At 41.6% G+C, this 21,582-nt stretch overlaps 1 protein-coding gene across 2 annotated transcripts; it reads right to left on the bottom strand.

Annotated features, from left to right (window-relative positions):
* Positions 1-3,205: 3,205 nt before the first annotated feature.
* Positions 3,206-17,053, bottom strand: LOC116995696 (protein mono-ADP-ribosyltransferase PARP12-like). 2 transcript variants are annotated; one of them, XM_033058591.1, is made up of 12 exons: positions 16,540-17,053; positions 15,405-15,546; positions 13,471-13,765; positions 12,358-12,456; positions 11,324-11,447; positions 10,370-10,568; positions 9,642-9,762; positions 9,099-9,195; positions 8,113-8,191; positions 7,130-7,260; positions 6,349-6,500; positions 3,206-5,461 (listed from the first exon to the last, which is right to left on the bottom strand). In XM_033058591.1, exons 1-12 carry the CDS (start codon positions 16,851-16,853, stop codon positions 5,193-5,195), a joined length of 2,022 nt encoding a protein of 673 aa, XP_032914482.1. In that variant the 5' UTR covers positions 16,854-17,053; the 3' UTR covers positions 3,206-5,192. The 2 variants fall into 2 exon arrangements, with proteins under 2 accessions (XP_032914482.1, XP_032914484.1); XM_033058593.1 differs by having other exon boundaries at positions 15,405-15,540.
* Positions 17,054-21,582: the final 4,529 nt, after the last annotated feature.

The following is a 21,582-nucleotide window of genomic DNA, read 5'->3' as shown; positions in this document are numbered from 1 at the left end:
CCTTATTCATCCATGAAGGTGTCCTGGTATTTTTGCCTCACTTCCTCTTTGTTGGGATGAATGATTCCTGATCTCAGAGGAAGTGATCTTTGAATTTTAACCAGCTTTCTTGGGTGCCTTGTCCTTCCCTTTAATCCTGACCTGTAAGATCTGTCAGCTCTCCATCCGTCCCCAGGTGGAGCTCCATGCACTACACCTGGTCACTGACAGAGGGAACATCTTCCCATCTTTGTCCTGCCTCAAAAGACTGTATATTTCCATTCCAGCACTCCAGTCATAGGAGCCATCCCACCATCTCCATGTGAGGCCAGTGAGATCACAAACCTGCAGGACTGCACATCTCTAAGCCCATTTTTTATTCTGCATGCTGCATGTATTTGCAGAGGCATTCAAGTATGCTGGAGTGGCTGCAATTCCTTTGTGCTGCTCTTCCACGGATCTGTGAACCCTCTCCAGGCTCTGTGCATCTATCTAGTGCTGGCACTAACATCAAACTGGTATGACTGGGATGGACTGACGTGCCTCTCCACCAACATAATTTCAAATATACCACTGGATGAAAACAGTCCTGAAGTGGCTGCAGGTGTGTGTCACATTTACAGGCTTGGAAAATGAACCAAGAGTCTTTCCCAGCTGCATCCATGTTGAACACGGACAGTCTGTGCTAAGAGCCTTTCAGCTGTTCTGCAAGGCTTCTGGTTAGGAAGTGTTCTGTGTTTTCACATGTGAGTTTGTAGCACTATGGAACAGAGAAATTATTTTTGCATTTGAAGTCAGATTCCTGGAAGTGCATCAACCCTTGTTCTACATGCAGGCTGAGACAGACAGCTAGAGAAGACAGGAAAAAGGCTGCCAACTTTTCAATAATACAGGAAGGGCCCCAAGCCATTTGTTCCTTCTTATTAACAGTTGGTGATACAGTCACCAGACACTGCAGACATTGTACCAGGACACTCAGCGGTGCTGGGCCTCACCCTGGCTGTGTGAGCTCAGCAACACACCTTAGAGAGAGCTGTGGCAGGGATCAGTGAGCCTCTGGAAGCACACACTTCCAGAAAAACAAGGCACTAGATTGCCAGCAGATATCCAAAACAGAAACTGGTAATGTCACTGCAATCATGATGTGTTTGTGCACCTATATAACGTGGTCCCAAACTGATCTTGAGCAGAGCTCGTTTTACAATTAATTAAAAAGAAAACAAAACCTCTCAAAAAAACCCACAACAAAAAAGCAAAAAAAAAAAAAACCCCAAAAACAAACAAACAAAAAAACAAACCACAACAACAACAACAAAATAAAACCCTAAAACCAAAAACCCCTCCAAAACAAAAGCAAAACAGTTACAACAAAAAAACCCCAGCACTATGTTTATAGTTGCTACAGCAAAATGTAGCTTTATATCCTTAAGTAATGGTAACTATTTAGCATTCTGGTACAACATGCTTCACTCAGCAGCGTTGGGTCTACGGAGGTACAAGAAAGCTGATTTAAAATAATTCCTTTCCTCAGAAACAGCAAGTGTGTTGTCTTGCATTGCTGAGCTGTGAGTTTGTTTAAAATTGAGCACGTCTATGTTACAAAAGGATTTTAGTCATTCTCTGACAGCTGATAGGAAGCAAAGGCTGCTTGGTAAAGGAAAGCTTCTATTAAATATGTCTTCTGGTCTTTGTAATGATGACAGAAAGCTGTCAGTATAAAATGGTATTTTTATAGAGGCTGCCGATAGAAAAAAAGCTTTAGAGTTTTGTGCTTTAAAAATAGTATTTCTAGAAAAACAGAGTTGGGTGGCTGAAATTATTATGCTTCATCAATTGCAAATTGGAACTTTCTGTTCTTACCTGGCATTAAAAAGCAAATTTTCCTCTCTGTGTGAGACACTTCAGGCAATGATCACCTTCTCATTTCCCTTTGTTGCACATCCTGGACCATAGGTTCACCTGATACCAGACTCTTCCGTGTGTTTACAGCAGAAAGCGTGGTAAAAGAATTAAAAGCTGATTTATAAACTATCACTTCTTGGTTTAAACTGGCCCCACTCACTTTCTTCTGACCTTGAAAAAATCTCATGTTTCTAAGATGTTTTTCTCCCTGTGCTGCTGGGGACTGTGGCTACTTTCAAAGAGGGAATATTCCCTCAATTGCTAGGATTTCTTCATGTAGAGATAAATTTGTGATGGGCCTGAAGCAAGAAGTGCAATGGAGCTATGATGGCCATGAAGTCTATTCTATCATTTCCCCTTGGAAAAAGAGGGAAGCATCATAATGCTGTCCATGTAACAGACATCCCACCTGGATCTTCTGCTGGATGTACTCCAAGTTAAGCAGCATTTCTGCAGTTCCCCCTTGCCCTTTGGCCCTAAGGCAGCTCTGAGCACTATTCCTAGAAGGAAAGCTTCTTCTCCAAGCCCAGCAGCACTGAGCACACCACTGTAGCTGGTGTGTGCCATTCAACCAAGCTCCTCTCACCCACCAGCCCCTACTTTGCCAGGCTGCAGGTATCCCAACCAGATACTGCCACACCTTTGCTGCCAACACTTAGACAGGATTTTGACGCCCACATCTCATAAAATACAGTCAGAATACCACGACAAACCTGGCTCCAGGTAACCCTCACTAAAGGGTGCAGTGTATTGCTTTTGGCTGGCTGCCAGCCCCCTCCCCAGTGCAGCAGGTGGAAGATCAGGGCTCATAAACCCCCATGCTCCACACCCCACTGCTGGCACAGCAAAGCTGTTTGGCTTCTGCTGGCTGTACCGTCTGTTTCACCAGGATGGACCTGTTACTGAAAAAGGAAACAACCTCCACAGCTTATCCTTCTCCTCTCATGGCGTGGGAGTGAGTGACAGATTATTGCACTCTTCCTGTTCAGTTGCTTAAGTAGCCAAAAGAAACCCTCCTCACTCAGAAAAGAGTCAATATTACTTTTTGTCTGAAGTTTGGATTTTATGCAAACATCTCTTTAATCTATTCATTTCCAAATCAGCTGTAGGGGGACTCCTACTGCTTAACAACAGCCTCTAAACTCACAAGTATATTGAAACACTGCAATTTCAGTATTGAAAGAGAGAAAATCATCACCAGAAATTTACTGGTTTGAGTACTTATTTATTTACTTTACACAAGAAAGTTACCCCTGCAGTTTCAAAATTGGAAAACATAGCAACTTTTACTGTGATAATGAAGAAACAACATATGACAAATTACTACAACCAGGCATTTTATTCACTGTTTTACTTACACTCAAACAAACACACAAGCATACACACATCCTCTCCGAGAATCAAGTTAGAGGTTTTAAAAATACAATAAAAAATGTCAATAAAAATATTTCAACTTTTTGCCTGAAAAAGAATGTTTGTTTCAACTTTCTGGCAGAAGATTAACATGACTTTAGCTATCCTAGTTCTTACCTGAAGTTCTGGTTATGTTCAGAGGAAAAATGTATATGACCAGTATTCTCATTTGCCATTAACATGTAGATGAACATGGTTTTTGTTTTGGCAGAAAAACCTTATTCTGCACAGATAGGAAAGCTTTCCTCCATAACTGCTATCCTCCTCAATGAATGTACTATTTGCTGGTAAGCTCATTTGCTGACATGAGATTTATCATTTATGTTCCATTACAAATCTTTCTGAAGAAACAATACAGTCAATTTGCCTTTCCCTATCCTTTGTTTCACTGGGGTTAAACACAAATAGGAGTTATTTTCCTTTAAGGTACCATGCTGCTAGATTTGCAGTTCACATAAAAAGGGGTCTGCACAGCCTTACTCCAGCTAATCATGGCCAAGCTCCTGGTTCACAGTGCTGAAGTAATCAAGAGTTACCCAGTGACTGACATCTGTCAATCATCATCCAGATGAATTAAAAATAAGTATACAGAATGTAGATAAAGATGATGTTTTTTAGGTCACATAGAAAGTATTTCTTAAGGCTTCTGCAGTACAGTATAGCTAACATAGCTACTTTAGCACATTAACCCTACAAAAAAGTATCTAGTTATGCATCAGCAACTTTAATCCTAAAAAGATATAGGATAGCTCAAGTTTTTTGACTGCACACATCTAAGATGGCTGCTCAACACTATTATCGTCTTCTGATAGGAATAATTAAATATCCAACCTAATCTTCAGATTTTAAAGGTTTCAGGTCTGCGGCTGAAGACCACTTTCTAGGTAAGCACATTTTTCCTGAAAAAAGTCCAACGAAATCTGTGAATCTCCTACACCCAAAGAGGCAGAATGCCTAATAAGAGACAGCCACTCACCATCCTTCCCAACAGCTCTAAGGGAACCATAACATTCATCCACAGGAGCAAGGTACTGATAATCAAGCAGGACAAGCAGTATCTTTCCCTTCTAAGTATGGTATTAAAAAACAGCGTGAGTTGCCTCCTCTGCTTCCTCCACAGCACCTGACAGCACTCTTTTGTTTCTAGGCACAGTGAAAGTCATGAAAAACTTGTGTTCTCAGACATAAAATACAGTATTTATTTGATAAAACAACCAGGTCATACAGCACCAAGCAACCCGTTATGCTAGTATCTTTGGTACTTATTTTAAATGAGAAACTCAACAAGTGAAAATAAGTCGCTGTTCTTTTCAATAAACAAATTTAATTTTTGAGGTTTTGTTGGTGCAGATTAAGTAGCGACAAAGAAGACTGCCCCTCAGAATTTATGCAATGAGTTGAGCACAGAGATTGTACAATCACATTTGCAAACACCTGAATGTCTACTGTTACAGGAGACAGATTAATAAAAAATATGTTTTATCCAGTTTTGAGTTAAAAGATAAACAGGTAGAGGGATAGTGCCTCTAACCAATGAGCATGTGTAAAAAAATGTAACCTAAAACAATAACTAAAAAATGTTTAAATTTAGCAGTCATGGCCAATCCTCATGCTACAACCATCAGCAATTTCTTCTAATAAATTTATGAAAGACTCTCATATTGTAGGGTAAGTGAAAGCTGCTAAAAATAGGATACAGAAACAGGATTTTAAGAATTCTAAAACATCCTCTATGTCTTTTTATGCCTTGTTTTCCATTGCACAGAAAAGACAGAAAAAATGTTTCTGAACACCCACTTATCTGATCACACAGCTTCTGCAAAACAAATTTTTCTCTCTTAAGCCAAAACTAAAAAACTGTTTAAACCAGTTAAACATAAGGATGACAGGCTTTGCTGCTACAGAAATCTTGCCGATGCCTGATATTCTATGAGATACTCTGGATAAATCTGCTGCTTCTCAAAGATGACAAAGATAGAAGGGTTTGAAAAGTTATTCACACAGCTGTCATAGAAATTTTGGCTGTCCTTCATGGGAGGCCGAACGTAATCAGAACTACCAAGAGTGAACTCCCCCACCAGCACTCGTGCCAGAAACATGGTTTTCGTGTTGGAGTCTGCCCCACAGTAGTTGTCAGAATAAGATGCATCCCTTGCAAAATAGCTTCCTGCAGAAGAAACACCAAGACACAGTTGATAAGACACCACAACTTGCAGGAACAAAATGATACTGTGTGAAAATTAATTAATAAACAAATCCATTAAGCAATTCATGAAGAGCCTTTCCAAAGCCTTCACCTGTCTTCTATGTCCCTCTTAGTGGAAATGACCACCAAGCGCTTTTTAGTTTTCACAGCACACATATTAAAAAGCAATGTTTAAAATGTTATCATAATCCTCTAAAGGATTTCCTGCTGACCGTAGATGTCCACCTTCCCCAATATCACCACATTTCCCCTCCTAGCAGAGGCTACTAATATTCATCAACACAGTTAGACTTGATGATCCTTGTGGGTGCTTTCCAGCTCAAAATATGTTGTGATTCTCTAACATTTCTGAGTTACAAAATACTCAAGTGGAAAGCCGCTTAATCAGCCAGACAGCCTGTCTCAGCTATTCCACTTGATGTGCTGATAATTTCCTGTACACAGTACAATGTAAAAGGATATAATTTGTTAAAAAGGAAAAAAGCCTGTAACCAGAATGGCATTTAGATTCCTGGGAAGAAGAAGAAAAAAAAAATAAAAAAAAGCTTTCCTATAGGAGCTGGGAGAAACTGGAACAGCAGGAAGCCTGGAGTCTAGCAGAAACTATCCCTATAACTGACCTCTCCTAAGTCTGTCTTTTCTTGCAAGGACTTAGGAAAGCAGAGGCCAAGGCCTTCCAGAGTGCCTTAGCTCCAAATGACCTTTGTGAAACTCAGATCTGTTGCCCACATCACAACAGAGAGAAGCCCGGGACTGGCTAAGTACAACCTTGTAAACTTTAGCCCTCTGAAGTGAATACTGATAATTTTTTAGCAAGCCTAGGATTATGGAAAGAGCTGAAAAACCACCTTTGCCGTAGACTGTCCCATGAAGGCCACAGATTCTCCAGTCAAAGTTTTGCTGACAGATGGCTTCAATGTCTTTTTTGCTGGTCCCATGAAATAAAAATCGCTCATCTGCAGCCTTTCCACCATTGCTCTTCTGCATTAGGTCCTTTTGCCTGCAATGAGAAGCAGAATCTTTGCAGTTCCACAGGGGCTGTACCCACAGGTTCCAGCCACTCAGAAACAATTTTACACAGTATATTCTGAAAATCTTTTCAGCAAGGCCCAATTTAGGCACACAAATATACTTTCATTATATACAAATGCTTTACAAATTGTTTTCTTTGATTTACTGCCTTTGAAGAGAGAGGGAAGAATCTCAGTGTTATTTTTTGTCTCTGAACACAGGAGTTTATATTAAGGCCTCCCCTCCATGAGTTTTGCATTTAATTTTGAAGGCTGTTTCAGTTTGCACTGGCTGCAAAACACTGCGCTAGATGTGACTCATTACTAGATTCAAGGTTTCACTAGAAGGAAGCTGTCATGGACACAGGTCTGGCAGAAGTCAGGAGCAAGGATTCCTCCCACACAGCCCTGAATCTGACTGTTCTAAGCTCTGTATCTTGACTGAGTTTTGGGTTTGTTGATACCTCTTTATCTAAATATTGATAGGTATTTCAGTGGGAGAGTAGAAGCAGAGGCATTTCAGGAATGCATGTTCTATCTTTAGCACACAACATACAGCTAACTGCAGAAACAACAAACACCACGTGTATATACACCAGAGCAGCGTTTTACAACATACCATTGATACAGCTCCCAGAGGGATGGGTTCTGAACTCTACAAATCTTTCTAATAGCTGCTTTGGGCATTGTGCGCTGAAAGTCCACTTTGACTTTCTTGTATTCTTCAGAAGAAGAGTCAAGCTCAATCAGCTGCAAGGAGAAGTTTAAAAAGTTACTTTTGAATGCTTTTGTGCAGCCACTCGACCCCTCTTAATATCTGGATCAAGATATATTTGACTGCATCAAACAGTATCTAAATACATAAATACATAGCAGAAGTGAGCACATAAATAAAAAAGGAATTGAGAATTTATGTTACAGAAAACCAGATGATCTTTCTAGTTTATACTCCCTACAACCAGTGAACACAAACTGCACTGCCTGTTGTGTTACTAAATCAATTGAAGAGGCTTTATTTGAGCAATTTTAGGGAAAAGCATGGTCACACTACTAAAAATCAGTTCCTTCCCATGACAGTCCTGAAAGCAAGAAAAGTTTACTTGTGTATTTTGGCAGGAATATAAAAAATGTCAATGTTAGTCTTCCCTATTTCTTAGTGACAACTTCTTGAGGATTTGCATTTTGCAAGTTAGTGATTTTTGAGCATCAGATAACACCTCTTCTGTAGATACCGTTACTAGAGTTGACAGAGGAGCTGGTGGAAGCAGGCAGGAAGCACATGTCAGGACTTCAAAACTGTGTATTTCGGGCACCAGTAGCAGTCTTGTTAACACAGCAAATTTGCCAAGGCAAGGGATTAATAGCAGCAGTGAAATTCCTTGCTGCCACATTTTTACTGCCACCATTTGTTTAAATTTGGGTCTATTCCACCTCCAGGTCTGCTCAGTGTGGTATCAGGTTTAAATTTACCAATACCTCTGTATTATGTATTATACATAGAAACAGTCATTTACAAAGCCAAACAAAAATGCCTTAACTTGTGATGGAACAAACCTTACATGACAAAACTGACAGAAAGAAAAAACTAAAAAAGCTCCAAACCTTGAATCCCAGTTCAGGCAGGGCAGATTTGTCCCAGTGAGATGGAATGTTCTTAAACCCTTCTGTATGTTTAACACCCCTGTATATTATAAGACATTAGAAATAGACAATTAAAATAAAATCAAACATGGCATTTTATGCACATATTATACTGAACATTTTTTGTCAAGCTAGGGAGAATATAGGCAACTAAGTATATTAAAAAATACTTCAAAACTGTAATTTCTGTTCAGCACATGAAGATATTTGTTCCAAGTCATTGCGTCAAGACTTATGTCAGGAAGCAAGATGCCAAATGAGAAAAAAGAAATATACACTCTGAACTAAACACATAAGGATTTCTCTTGCAGAGTTGAATATATATAAAAGACCTGCTACACTAGGGGAGGTAAATACAAATGCATCCAGTATCGCATCAGAATGACAGAAACAGGATAGACACAGCCCTCCCCTGTACTTCCACCCCAATTTTAATTGTGCTTTGCTGCTCTTGTCAGTGTTTAAGCAAGGACTCTGTGGTGCAAGGGGATGTGCAAAAATTGGCTGTTACACACAACTCTATCTCCTTGCAGACTCCCACCTTTTGCTCTACCTGTAATAACTACTGTTTTCATTTCAGATTATCTGGTTGCTCTCAAAAGAATTTTTCTGAACTTGCACTTAGCTTTGAAAATTACTCGTCTCAGAAAGAGCTAGTACACATAAACACATCACTACATGTTGAATTATTTCCAACATTTCCACACTTCCTGTGGCCAAGCCTGAATTTTCTTCACTGCAGAGCTCCTGAGCTGATTGAAAACTACTGGCCAGGCTACAACTCTGCCCTGGCTAGACATGGTTGTAGGAAAGGTATATCCATTTCCCTCTTCATGTCTTTCACGATTGCCTTAACAGCTACTTCTTCACCCTACTTTTACCCATGCAGGATTCAGCATTCACAAAGCACTAAAACCATCACCTCAGAATGAGCAGCTGTGGTTTACCTGGCTCTTGTCTTTTCCACCTCTGTCTGAGAGACAAATTTAGGTCTCCTGCAAATCTTCCTCTCTGTTCTGTAGCGAATGTTTTTCTGCACCATGGCTGAGGGAAAAAAAACAACCAAACAAAAATCCCATGAACATTCAAAGATGCTTTTGAAAGCCTTCACACTGCCGCCACATTTGTCACTAAGTTGTTTTGTCAAAAACATCAACAAAAAGGCTCCCTCCTCCTCCTCAATTTGCAACAGAGATATTTTTTCCTACATTTAGTTGCAGATTTCAAACCCTGTAAACAGAACTTAACATCTATCACAGGCCATTTATTTTTATTGACCACCAAGGCAATTAAGTCACAGAGACCTAAATGCCACTCTGCTTATGTGAACAGCTCTTATCCTGAGAACTTTGATAGAAGCTCTGTCCCTGTAAGCATTGCAATTCAAAGTCCAAATTTCTCTCTCCTATCTCCTGTAATAAGGTAGTCAAAAGTCACATGAGACCTGGGAAGGAGGGACAAAACAGAAGAACAAAGCAAATGCAACCTACACACAAAATTTATTTCATATTCATGTCTTCCAGCTTTGAAGGTCAGCTTTGGAGAACCTTCAGCCAAATAAGCTTTCTCCAAGTCATCGCTGGAGACAGTAGCAGCTGCATGAAGATCATCCTGTCATGCCAAAAATAGAGAAAAAAAAATTTTCCTTGTCTGTTATAGATGAGCAAGCTTAAAAACCAACAACTCTAGTATGTATAGTTTGGTGCAGGATATACCAGCATATGAGACATCCTTGATTTAAAGTGAGCACCACATAGCCACAACTAGAACCTCAGTTTTATTCATGTTATCCTCATACTAAATGCAAAGACAGCACTGTGCCAGCTACCAGGGAGTAAATTAGCCCCATCCCAGCTGAAACCAGGACAGACCACACATTCACCAACTAGACCAAGAAAGATGGCAGAACTTCAGAGAAGGAGGCTTTTCTCAGAAGCAATGGAAAAAAAGATTATTACTGTGATCCCATCTGACACGACTCACTGAATAAGTGAGCCTGTTGATAATATTTGTGACTCACCAGTGATCAGTCCCCTACCTGAACCAAATAAAATCACAGAGAAAGGACCCCATATTAGGGCTTTAATGTCTTACCTGTAGAGTATGAGTGAGAGGAAGAGGGTGAAGAAAGAGGGGAAGGATATAAACACTGTGCACTTTTCAGTAGTTCTGCACTTCTCACAGAGAGTTAGGAGTCTCCTCATTTCTCCACACTTACTTGTTTTCCATACTCCTGCCACATGTCATATTCATCTTTCCAGTACCAGATCCATTCTGTTGTAAGAATGAAGTGAGGGGGTTTGGTCACAGAGGAGGCTGTAGAAAGACGTCTGACTTTTTGCAGCCCACAGCACATATCGTGAAAACGGACACAGAATGGGAAAAAGGCCCGTTCATAAGTAAGAGCATTATCAAATCTATAAAAAAAAAGGAGGGGAAAAAAAAGATCAGAACTGTTTGTGAAGTTTTACTCATAGATTCAGAAGACCACTACAAATTTGCAAATTAAGTCAATCCCACTCAAAAGCAGAATACAAAGGTGCAACTTTTCACTACAATATGTGCTTTGCACTTTGAACTTTTCACAACTCTGTATGGTAGCTCTGTTTTGTGTTTGTACATATTTTTCATCACAGTATTATGACTCACATTGGTTTTACAGGCAATAACCATAACCCACGCCTAAATTAGTGAATTACATAAAATGAATAAACAGTGGAAAATAGGCACTGCCTTCTTCTTGCTGACCAGCTATATTCTAAAGAGAACACTGACTTAACTTAAGAAGGGCTTCAAAGAGCCTGTAACATAAGAGGAACACGTAATTTTCCAGCATGGTATGTGGCATACTGGTATGAGCACTTTCCAATACTCTCTTTGTGCTATATAACCAGTTTCAAACTCTGAAAGGTGTTTCCATATTCTTCATGTGCTCTGTTCCCAAGAGGCTCTCTTTTTCTCTCTCTCCAGATATTCTGCCAGTTCCACAATATGGACTGTGGGAAAAGGGGGAGGGAGAGGCAAATCTCATGCAATGTGAGGTCAGTAGAAGAATGCCAAATAAAAATACTTGTGTAATAACAACAATAGAACTGTAGCAATTTATAGCCACAAAGGATCTGGCACAATACAGCAAACTCCAAATATTATAAATTTTTATAAGAGTTTATACCTGACATTTTTTGGGTCACAATATGCTTTTTCTATTTCTTCCATATTTGTGAAGTCCTTCCAGGTATTACCCTCAGAGTACTGCCATCTATATGGCAAGTGAAAATGGGTTCTGATACACTTTTCTGTAAAAGTTTTAGAAAAAAGAAGTAGGAGATGCATTATTTTGACAGGCTGTGAGAGAACTCCAACATTTCAGGGCTGTATACCCAGCTGGTGAAATCCTCAAAAGGATAGCTAGGGGAAGTGTTCACCTAATGGAACCATTGCAAGCAGTAGTTCAGAATTTTTTAGCATAAGCAAGCCACACTTGAATTTTTGGCAGAAGTTCAGTTTCTGTACATACTAGATTTATTTCTTAAATAGAAAAAGAATGCATTTATGATTAACCACAAGGTATCACAAGTGTTACTTAAGAGTTCAAAGAGTCCTCAAAGGGAGTGAAAGTGACATCACCAGTGCACATGTGCATAAATCTGAGGCCAATTTTCACAGCAGAGCAAAAGGAAACCTAACTACAGGGAAAGTCAAGGAGAAACTGCATCGCACAGTTCATATAAGGAGATGTTCAGTACACAAGCCAAGAACATCAAGAAGAAAAAGGATGACAAAAAAATCAACAGGAAAGCTGGCAAAGCAGCCTTTTTCCTGGACACCTTGGAACACTTTGAAAGGGAGACAGCTAAGAGAGATGGAACAGAAGAGTACTAGAAGAAATAATGGAGAATGTAGAATTCAGAGTATCTGATATCTTTCCTGTTTGGAAATGTGACTCCTATCATTCACCAATTCCTTAGGTAAACACAGGTGGAGTAGCCAATCTTCAGCATAGGCAGAGCAAACCAAATATCTCCTTTGTTCGGTGTGCCAGGTCAAACACTTTCCTACAGCACTCAAGACAGCAGTGAGATTTAACTAAATGTAAGTATAAACGCTGAAGTTTCCCCTTTCTGTGAAAGATGTCTACCACTTCCTCTTTATGAGAGCAGAAAAAACAGGCTGGACTTGACACAGTTGATAGTTGAGACAACCTACCTTTAAAGCCACAGCTTCTGTACAGGTGATATAAACATATCTGTTCTGATTCATTGTCCTTCCTAGCTGAGGAATCTTGTCCAGTGCTGGGTTTTCTGTCTAGAGGGGGGAATTATAACTATTAATACACTTTGTATCAACAACACCTTAAAAAATGTGCTCCTATCCCAGGGAAGATGCCTAAAGGCAATGTTTGTAACCACCTAACTGCACTCAGCTCCAGAGAGACAGGGAAGCCTTTGATATACTCAAAGTCCCCTCCTTGTACCCATCCTTCCTGAACTTGATTTCCCTGTAACTGCTGAACTCCTCAGATACAGTTTTTAGGTATCACCACAAAACAAGAACAGAATCCAATGACTTTCTACTTCCAGATGGACTTAACTGTGCATTAATTGTGCATTAACTGTGCATTGACTGTGCACTTAACAGCGCATTTCACACAGCTCATCACACTGGCAGCTATAAAATACAAAGTTTCAAAATCTGATACTTCTGTAAATTAAAGCTTATTAAGGAAAGGAAGAAGGAACTGCTGGCAGAATAGTGGAGATGAGCATACACACTTGAATTTTCCATTTTGTTATCCTTTTTTTCCCCACTAAACTAAACTTACAATTCTAAAGAACTTCAAAAGGAAAGTGTAAACAAAATATTACACTTCTAAGAAGTAACTAGGATAGTACTGTTTGTGAATTCTAGTGCTAGACAATTGCTACATTAAAGAAAAATAATTAAATGTTTTATGATCAATTAACACAGTTTATAATCAACCATCAGTCCTATTCTTCAACCGGTCAGTCCTATTCTTGAACAGGTCTCTACCTTTACATATTTTACCTAAAAACTCCAAATTATAAAACTCACTACTTCCAGTTCCTGTCAAGCTTTTTTAACCCCAAGTTTAAGAATTTCATAAACAGCAACACTCTATTTCTCAGGCACCTCTCTTGACTTCACTTGTCAAGACAAAGATCTGTCAATGAGACAGGTCCAAGGTCCCTCCTAAAAGACAAATCAAGATGTAAATTCAGTTTTCTTAATGATACCAGTGAAAATACTAAATTCACTACCATGACTCTTCTGATGTATTCAAAAGACTATATTATTTACCTTTGCATGGTGAAGACTTGGCATCTTCTGTGTCATACATGTTCCTGTTGCCATTTTTTATGTCATACATGTTTCTATAAGTGGAAGGTAGTTTCTTAATAATGTCTGAGCTCATGCCCTGTCTCTCCAGTTTCTCAAAACATTCTGGATTTAATAAGTCATGGGACCGTTTGCAGCTGCTGCCAAATCTGCACTGGCCCCGCAAAAAGTACTGGCAAGCATGAAGTTTGCTGCAGGATGTTTTAAAGGAACAAGATCCATAAGGTCCATCACCTTTGTTATAATGCAAGCAGACCTTGGGAAGAAGAAGAAAAAAACAATTTAAACATCAAAGCACAATGCAGTCATTTAGACTACTTGAAACCATGATTTTTAGTTTTTTATGTATATGTGCATAATTTTGCTTTTGAAATAAATATTTCTTCTTTCTTGTTTTCCACATGATTACTTGATAGCTTTCCTTTTGCCATGCTAATATTCAGAAAGATTTTTCAATAGACAACATTCTCACAGACATTCTCAAGATGGGATTTAATGCTAAGTCTCTTTGATTTTCTAGTTTTGGAATAGTTTTGTAATTTTTTTGACCCAAATCTGATGGTAAGAGGTACTGGATCTGGCTGGGATGGAGTTAACTTTCTTCACAGTGGACCATACCACGTTATGTTTTGGGGGCTTGTGACCAAAACAGTATTGATAACACATCCCTTTGGTCTGTTTGGGTCAGCTGTCCTGGCCACACTCCCTCCTGGCTCCTTGTGCACTTCCTCACTGGCAGAGCATGGGAAGCTGAAAAGTCCTTGACTGAAGGTAAGCACTACTTGGCAACAGCCAAAACATCAGTGGGTTGCCAACTTTTCATATTAAATCCAAAACACAGCCCTGTTCATGATACCACTAAGGAAATTAACTATCTCAGCCGAAACCAGAACAGATAAACATCACACAGCCTCTCGCTCACTCCCTCCAGGAAATGAGGAAGAGAATCAGAAAAAAAAATAAAACCCATAGGGTGGGGATAAACACAGTTTAATACAGCATAAAAGGAAGAGAAAATAATAATGATGATAAAAGAATAGACAAAATAAGTGATGCACACTGCAGCTGCTCACCACTCACTGACCAAAGCCCAGTCAGTCCCTATCAGTGTGCCACCACCTCCCAGTTTTACTGTTCAGAATGATGTAATGGTATGGAATATCCTTTTGTCCAGTTTGGGTCAGCTGTCTTGGTTCCCTGTGCATCCCCAGTCTATGGGCTAGCAGGGCAGTATGAAAAGCTGAAAAGTCCTTGATTTAGAGCAAGCACTGCTCAGAAAAACTGAAACGTGTGTTATCAACATTGTTCTCATCCTGAATGCAAAACACAGCATTGTACCAGCTCCTAGAAAAAAATTAACTCTATTCCAGCCAAAACTAGGAAATAGTCCAAACTGGCCAAAGGCGTATTCCATGCCACATAATGTCATTCTCAAAAAAAACCCCAAAAAAACAGTGGGGAAGGGGACAAAGGAAAGGTGAAAGAAGGGGGAGATGGGTCCCTTTTAAAATATAGCACTTGCTTAGAGACTTGTTGGGGCACCAGCCTGCTTCCAGGTGGTGAAGCAGAAGTGTTCCTTTGCAACACTTTCCTCCCTACTTTCCTTCACTTGCTACACTGTCTTTATCTCCATTCACGGGTTTTGTCATTTTGTTCTTCTTGTTAATGCTCACCTCTCCTGCTTGTAACGGGAGTGAGGAGTGGGTGAGAGACTGTACAAGAGCTTAGCTGCCAGCTAGGGTCCACCCACCACTAGCAAGAACAGAGGATGAAGATTTAGATTCGCATTAAGACAACTAAATTGACACCAAATATCTCCACCTCCGTCAAGCCTCTTCCCACTTTGTGATGCTCACTGAAACACAAGGCTATGAAGCTGTCACAGTAATACTCACCTCTGGTAAGAGGGAAGGGTCATTTTGAAGCAGTAGTTGGCAAAGTTCATCACGGCTTAAACTCTCAAGTCCATATTGCTTTAGAACACGGAGATTGTGGTCTGAGTGGAAGTCGTGAACAAACCTGCATCCCTTCCTAGAACTCAAGAAACCCAACAGCAAAATGACTGGCATTATTTTGCTACCCCATGGGCATTACACTGAACAGCTGAAAAAGCACACCAAATTAGCTAGCTTCAGAAAAATCCACATTGCTCCTCTATAAAGCCATTATGTGATTTGCAAAGCAGATTACATAATTACTCTGAGGATAATTGACATGCTACTTCTGATACACAGTCATTATAGCCTTAGTGTACTCTGACAATAGGCATTTCTGACCAGCAGTTCACAACCACAAAACCATCAAAGCTCCAGAGCATCGCTCCCTTTCGCCTGGTGAGTACATCCCCCAGGAGCCGGCAGCACAAGGACGTGCAGGAACACTCAGCTTTAGCACATCGTCCAGGATCCAGCAGCACAGGGACATGCAGGGACACTCAGCTTTAGCACATCGTCCAGGATCCAGCAGCACAGGAACACGCAGAGACACTCAGCTTTAGCACATCGTCCAGGGTCCGGCAGCACAGGGACATGCAGGGACACTCAGCTTTAGCACATCGTCCAGGGTCCGGCAGCACAGGGACATGCAGGGACACTCAGCTTTAGCACATCGCCCAGGGTCCAGCAGCACAGGGACATGCAGGAACACTCAGCTTTAGCACATCGTCCAGGGTCCGGCAGCACAGGGACATGCAGGGACACTCAGCTTTAGCACATCGTCCAGGGTAAGCAGCACAGGGACATGCAGGAACACTCAGCTTCCCCCGGCACGGCCCGGCACACGGGCAGGGAAGGAAGCGCCAGGGCGATGAGCCGGAGAGGAAGTGCTGCGACCCAAAGCTGTGAAGCTACCGCCTGTGCCTGCCGCCTTTGCAACAACACGCGCACAAATGAAATAAAAGGAGGCGGGCAGTGAGCATCCCCGACGCGGAGAGGGCTGCAAGGCCTTCCCTGAAAGCTCCTTCCCCTGAAGGGGCACTCCGTGCCCACGGCCGAGCCCCCCGCGATGGCGGCCGCCCCCCTCGCCCCTCACCTGGCCACCTGGTTGCGGCAGAAGCCCTTCAGGTGGTACTTGCAGATGTGCAGCCGCCCGCACTGGCCCGGGCAGCCCGCGACGTGCTCCGGGCACAGCCGCACGGGGCTGGTGGCCACCACCACGGCCACCTCGGCCTCGGCCGCCGCCGCCGGGCCGGGCCGCCGCACCAGCGTGAAGCGCTGCGCGTCCCGCAGCACGGCCGCCAGCTGCTCGGCCGAGGGCCGGCCCGGCAGCCTCCGCCGCAGCTCGCCCTGCTCCAGGCAGCCGCCGCTGGCGCACAGCACCCGCAGCGCCAGCGGTGCCAGCGCCATGGCCGGGAAGCCCCGCCCGGGAAAGCGACGGAAACGGAAACGAAAGTGAAAGCGGGCTGGAGGGAGCGGGGCCGCTCGGCCCGGAGCCTTGGCTCTGCCCCGCGGGGTGTGGCTTGCTCTGGGTGACCGCGGAGGCGAGTGTGGAACATCCGGCGGTGCCGGGGCACCGCGCTTCGCCTCCCTCCTCCGCCTGGCTTTTAGGATGGACTGGCCGTTTTTAATCACGTCACCAAAAAGGGATGGCAGCTGGGAGGTCACACATTTCCTCTGGGAAAAATGAGCGCAGAAATGAATGGAGCATCAGCCATGTGAATGGAACTTCACCGCCTTAAGTTACAGGAAGAAGGCTGGTGTGTGAATTCTGCTGTCGAAAACATCTCATTTAAGGTTTCTGACCTGTGCCTGTTTCTAATGATACATAGTGAAGACTGCTCTCACACTCCTTTCCTTTCAATATCTAAATTAAAAGCTCAGGCATGGTCACACATCTGGACACGCAACTGCCCTGCTTGCAGTGCTCCCAGCGGCACCCATTGCACGGTGGTACAGCACTGCTTGTGTCTGCACAGCAGCCACGGCACCAGTGTGGCCAAGCAATGCCCTCATCCTCCACGAACTCACGAACTCTTCAGTAGGGTTCCCATCTTTTAATTCAGTGCCTTTGTGTAGGTCATTTTGACACTCCTGTTCTGCATCACAGTCACTCGGAAGCATGTTTTAAATGGTGGGAGAACAATGATGGGCCATCTTTTCAGCCAGACTAGCAGTGGAAGGCGTGGGGACTCTCACTGATGGTGGTTCTCATTGAACAAAAGTCCTGTATCCTTCCTTCTTTTGCCAGTCCTGTTCTGTTGTGCCTTTCCCCTTGTCTCATCTTGCTTCCTGCTTACCCTGTGAGATCGGCAAGGGAAGGACAAAAAGTAGAATCTAAACAAGTCCACTGAACTGAAAAAGCAGCTCTACTCAGTCACTTACAGGTTCGTCTACTACTTGATCACTTACAAATCTGTAGCTTGCCTTTGTCAGGCCATCAACAAATGTTTAGGAGACAACATGAGAGGCTGGAGTGTTACTGTCCTTAATCTCCTTTCCAGTGCCCACTGATTAGCTTTTCTGAAACAAAGAAAAAGCACTATTTTATTCATTTGGTCTATGGAAGTAATTCCATAGCTTGGACTGTCTTTGTCATCCTTTCTTCCTTAGGACGGTCTTTCCTTGAGGGCCAGACCTGCAAACGGTCACAGTCACCTGGTAGTAAGACGCTTTAAAGAGAGAGATCACACACCACTGGTAGTGACTGACAGTGTCACAGAACAGTTGAGGTGGAAAGAGGCCATAGGAGGTCATCTGGTCCAAACCCAAATCCAGCTGTTTCATCACTGAAAGAGGATATGAGTGGAAACCTCCTAATTTTGGTGTTTTGTCTAATGGTCTCAAATCATTGAATAGCTTCATACTGCCCCATCAGTAGGAGATGACTGAACCAAAACTCAAACTTTTTTAGCATAAAAAAACCATTGAAGAAACATTGTACTTGATAACCTTCATTCTCTACAGCATCCATTTGCTTTTTCTGTCCAGTGCCCAAAATCCAACCTATCAAACCAGTTCCCAACTTTTTAGACATTAATGACCTGTCCCAGCATCACTGTGTTGTCCAGGTAGCTGTTTCAACTGTATCTCTCTTTCACACTGTATCTCTCTTTCACACTGTCTTTTCTCATGCATCTGAAAAACCCCATGCATTTGGCAGAAATATAGTGTTTTTAATTATGAAATTGGTAGAATGACTATGCCAGTGTCAACATTATATAGAGAGGAGAACCAAGAAAGAATAGCAGTGTAAGATCAGGGGTTTCTTTCAGGTAGCTTTGCACCATTGCATTTCATTCCAAAGTGTTGGTGTATGTGCCGCTGGGAACTTCACATGGCTGTTCCAGCTTTGCAGGAGCTCCTAAGTGACTTTTTGAGGTTCTGGAGTAAAGCTATCATTCTCTCTTTCATGAGAACAAAAGTAAAAGTATGAAAACAAGCAACTGATGCAGAGAGAAGGTTTGCAGAACTGCCTTTGAATTGCAGCACTTCCCCATCCCTGAATTTATTCCCCAAATAAATCATAACTTATTCTTTCTCACACAAGTCTCTTGTAGTTTGTTTTGTGGTATGTTCCTCAGGAAGAATAAAAGTACCCCTTTGATTTGATAGAACTTCCCCACCTATGAATTATATATAAACAAAATTCTACTTTCTTCTTCTTCAGAAGAATTGTCAGCTAACAGAAAAGTCAATTTTCATTTGTGAAATTAAGTGCCATTAGTCACAAAGGGCACCTAAGGCAAGTGCCTCCTCTTCACCTCTCAAATACTGTAATTAAAGGTAAGGCTGCTTTCTTGAATGTCATTGTAGCATAATTACATATGAGCCATTCTACCTACAGGTAATGACTGTTGTGTGCATTGGTCCTGAAATAAGCTCCCTCTAAGCAGTTCCTAAAGTTTCTGAACAGCTGCTGAACTCAGATCACATGGGGTTTAATAACTGTGGACTTCAGATATTGCAATATCAGTGAACCACCTTTGCTACGAAAACTTTACCCTAGAAATTAGCAGATGTCAGTGATTAGACTAATATCTTTATCTTTAGGAACAGTTTATTAATAATTGTGTTTATTTGAACTGTGGTATCATTTCTTAATCTTACTTGCATCAATCTTCAAAATGTAATAATTTAATGATTTTCCTGTGAATTTTCATATGCATCTTTAAAACATCCATTGTTGTTATGGTGCCTGGTGCCTCCTCTTCCCACCCCATCCATGTACTTCAGTCTTTCTCCCAGCTAGCATGGTGAAACTCCTACCTTTGTACTGTCTGTTGAGGGAGATGATGTAAGGAAAATGGGCAGAAGAAAACAGAAGTGTGATATGTTTGCTTGCAGGTGTTTTTGGTTGCCTGTCTGCCTACATTTAAACACACAATTGAGGGTTAATTGTTGCCCCAGTGATGGTTTGACAACATGGTTAAACACAGCTAAACTTTCCATTATTTTGTCTGCAACTGGTCGGTTTATAATGGCTTGTATTTGCTTTGTTTTGTATTTGTTTATCAAATGTATAATTTATATATGTTCCTTTTCTGGGTTAAGTATAGGTGGCCCACTTGGAATCAGTCCCATCAGCTGTTATTTCTGCATACTTCTCTAATTTCTTCACTTACAACTAGTGTTTCTGTAATCTGTACTGGCTGTGTGTATGTGCAGCATATGGAATTTACAGCTACAATCCCAAGAGTCTACCAGTGATGTGCTAACCTAAAAATCAACCATCCAACAGGTAACAGGCACCCACAATTTGAAAGCACGAAACAGGAAAATCAGTTCTGTTGCAGTGTGGGAGTAGCACCAGACTGTGGGGCTGTTGGCTGTCCCAGACATCTTGCAGCCTCTGCAAAGAGCAGTAAATTGGCCAAAGTCAGAAGCCTGTTGCTGCTCTCAAAGCAGTTTTTCCTGAATTTGCCACTGTGTTATCCACGGTCTATATTATCTACTGTTCTAACATACTGAATCTCAATGTGTCTGTTAATTCTTCCTTTTAGCGTTCCTTTCAGATGGGAGTGACCTCCCTGTCGACAGACAGTGAACAGCAGTTCTATTTTCTTTAATGGAGGACTTGCCACCAAACCACTTACCTTTGTATCCCAATGATTTGCTAAGTATGCATGCAGATCTAACAGCTAAAGAGTCCTTTCAAAACTCAGCAATTTTTCAAAGTTCCATGTGAGGAAAAAAAAAAAAAAAAAAAAAAAAAGTAACTTGTCAGGGACCAGGACAGTTACTGAATCCTGTCACGTTTCATTCTGCACTGCAATCAGCAACAGAAGTTGCCCTCATCATGTGGTGTTTCATCCTGTGTTGGACAAAATACGGAATTCCACTGGTAGGGACTCACCTCTGTCAGCTCTATGAAGAGATATGTTCATGACATCAGGCAATACTTTTGAATGAAAATGCTATGTCTGCACATGTAGCTCAAAAAATCCATGTTATTTTATGGCTAGATGTTATTTTTGTAAGGTCAAACTGATGGGGAACAGGAGACTGAAGGGATCAAATGGATCCTCAATTCTAGCTACTCATAATCTCATACAAGCAGATAAATTTTTAGATATCTATTTCAGAAACATCCGCAGTATAATCCACAGACACCCTGAGCCTCAGGAAGCTCTTCAGTGCTTTGTAACAAGTGTGAGACCTGGCCAAGGAAAAAGCAGGATCTTTGTCACCATAGGAGAAGACGATAGGTTTCAAAAGGAGAGGGTGTGTTTCTCAGACATTCTGCCCAAAGCCTGCATGTGGGAAAAGCAAATATTTAAAAAAGAAAAACCCTTAAACCTGATTTTGCAAGAAATCAGAAGCTTCCAGCTTTATTTTCCAGCTCCTAGTCCCTACTTTTCATTGAAACTTCCTTGTTTCAGTGAAAACTCTCTGAAGCTCTCTTGTGACTTTATCTTCTATGAGTTAATTTTCTTTTGTCTGCGTTCATCAGCTAAATTCATAAATGTTCGTGCACTGACACATCACCCAGCATGTGTCAGGGTATTCATTTAGAGATCAGTAGCAGCTACTCGTGGTGGCAAGGGATAAACAGGAGGAACAAAGGATCTCATCAAAAGCAGCAACAATGAGGCGCTTTCAAAAGCTTCTTGCAACAGTGTACTAAGATGTGTAACTA

The sequence above is a fragment of the Catharus ustulatus genome, chromosome 4, assembly GCF_009819885.2.
Source record: "Catharus ustulatus isolate bCatUst1 chromosome 4, bCatUst1.pri.v2, whole genome shotgun sequence".
NCBI classification, from domain to species: Eukaryota; Metazoa; Chordata; class Aves; order Passeriformes; family Turdidae; genus Catharus; species Catharus ustulatus.
Note: the sequence above shows the minus strand (reverse complement) of the source record. Positions and strands in the feature narration are given on the sequence as shown.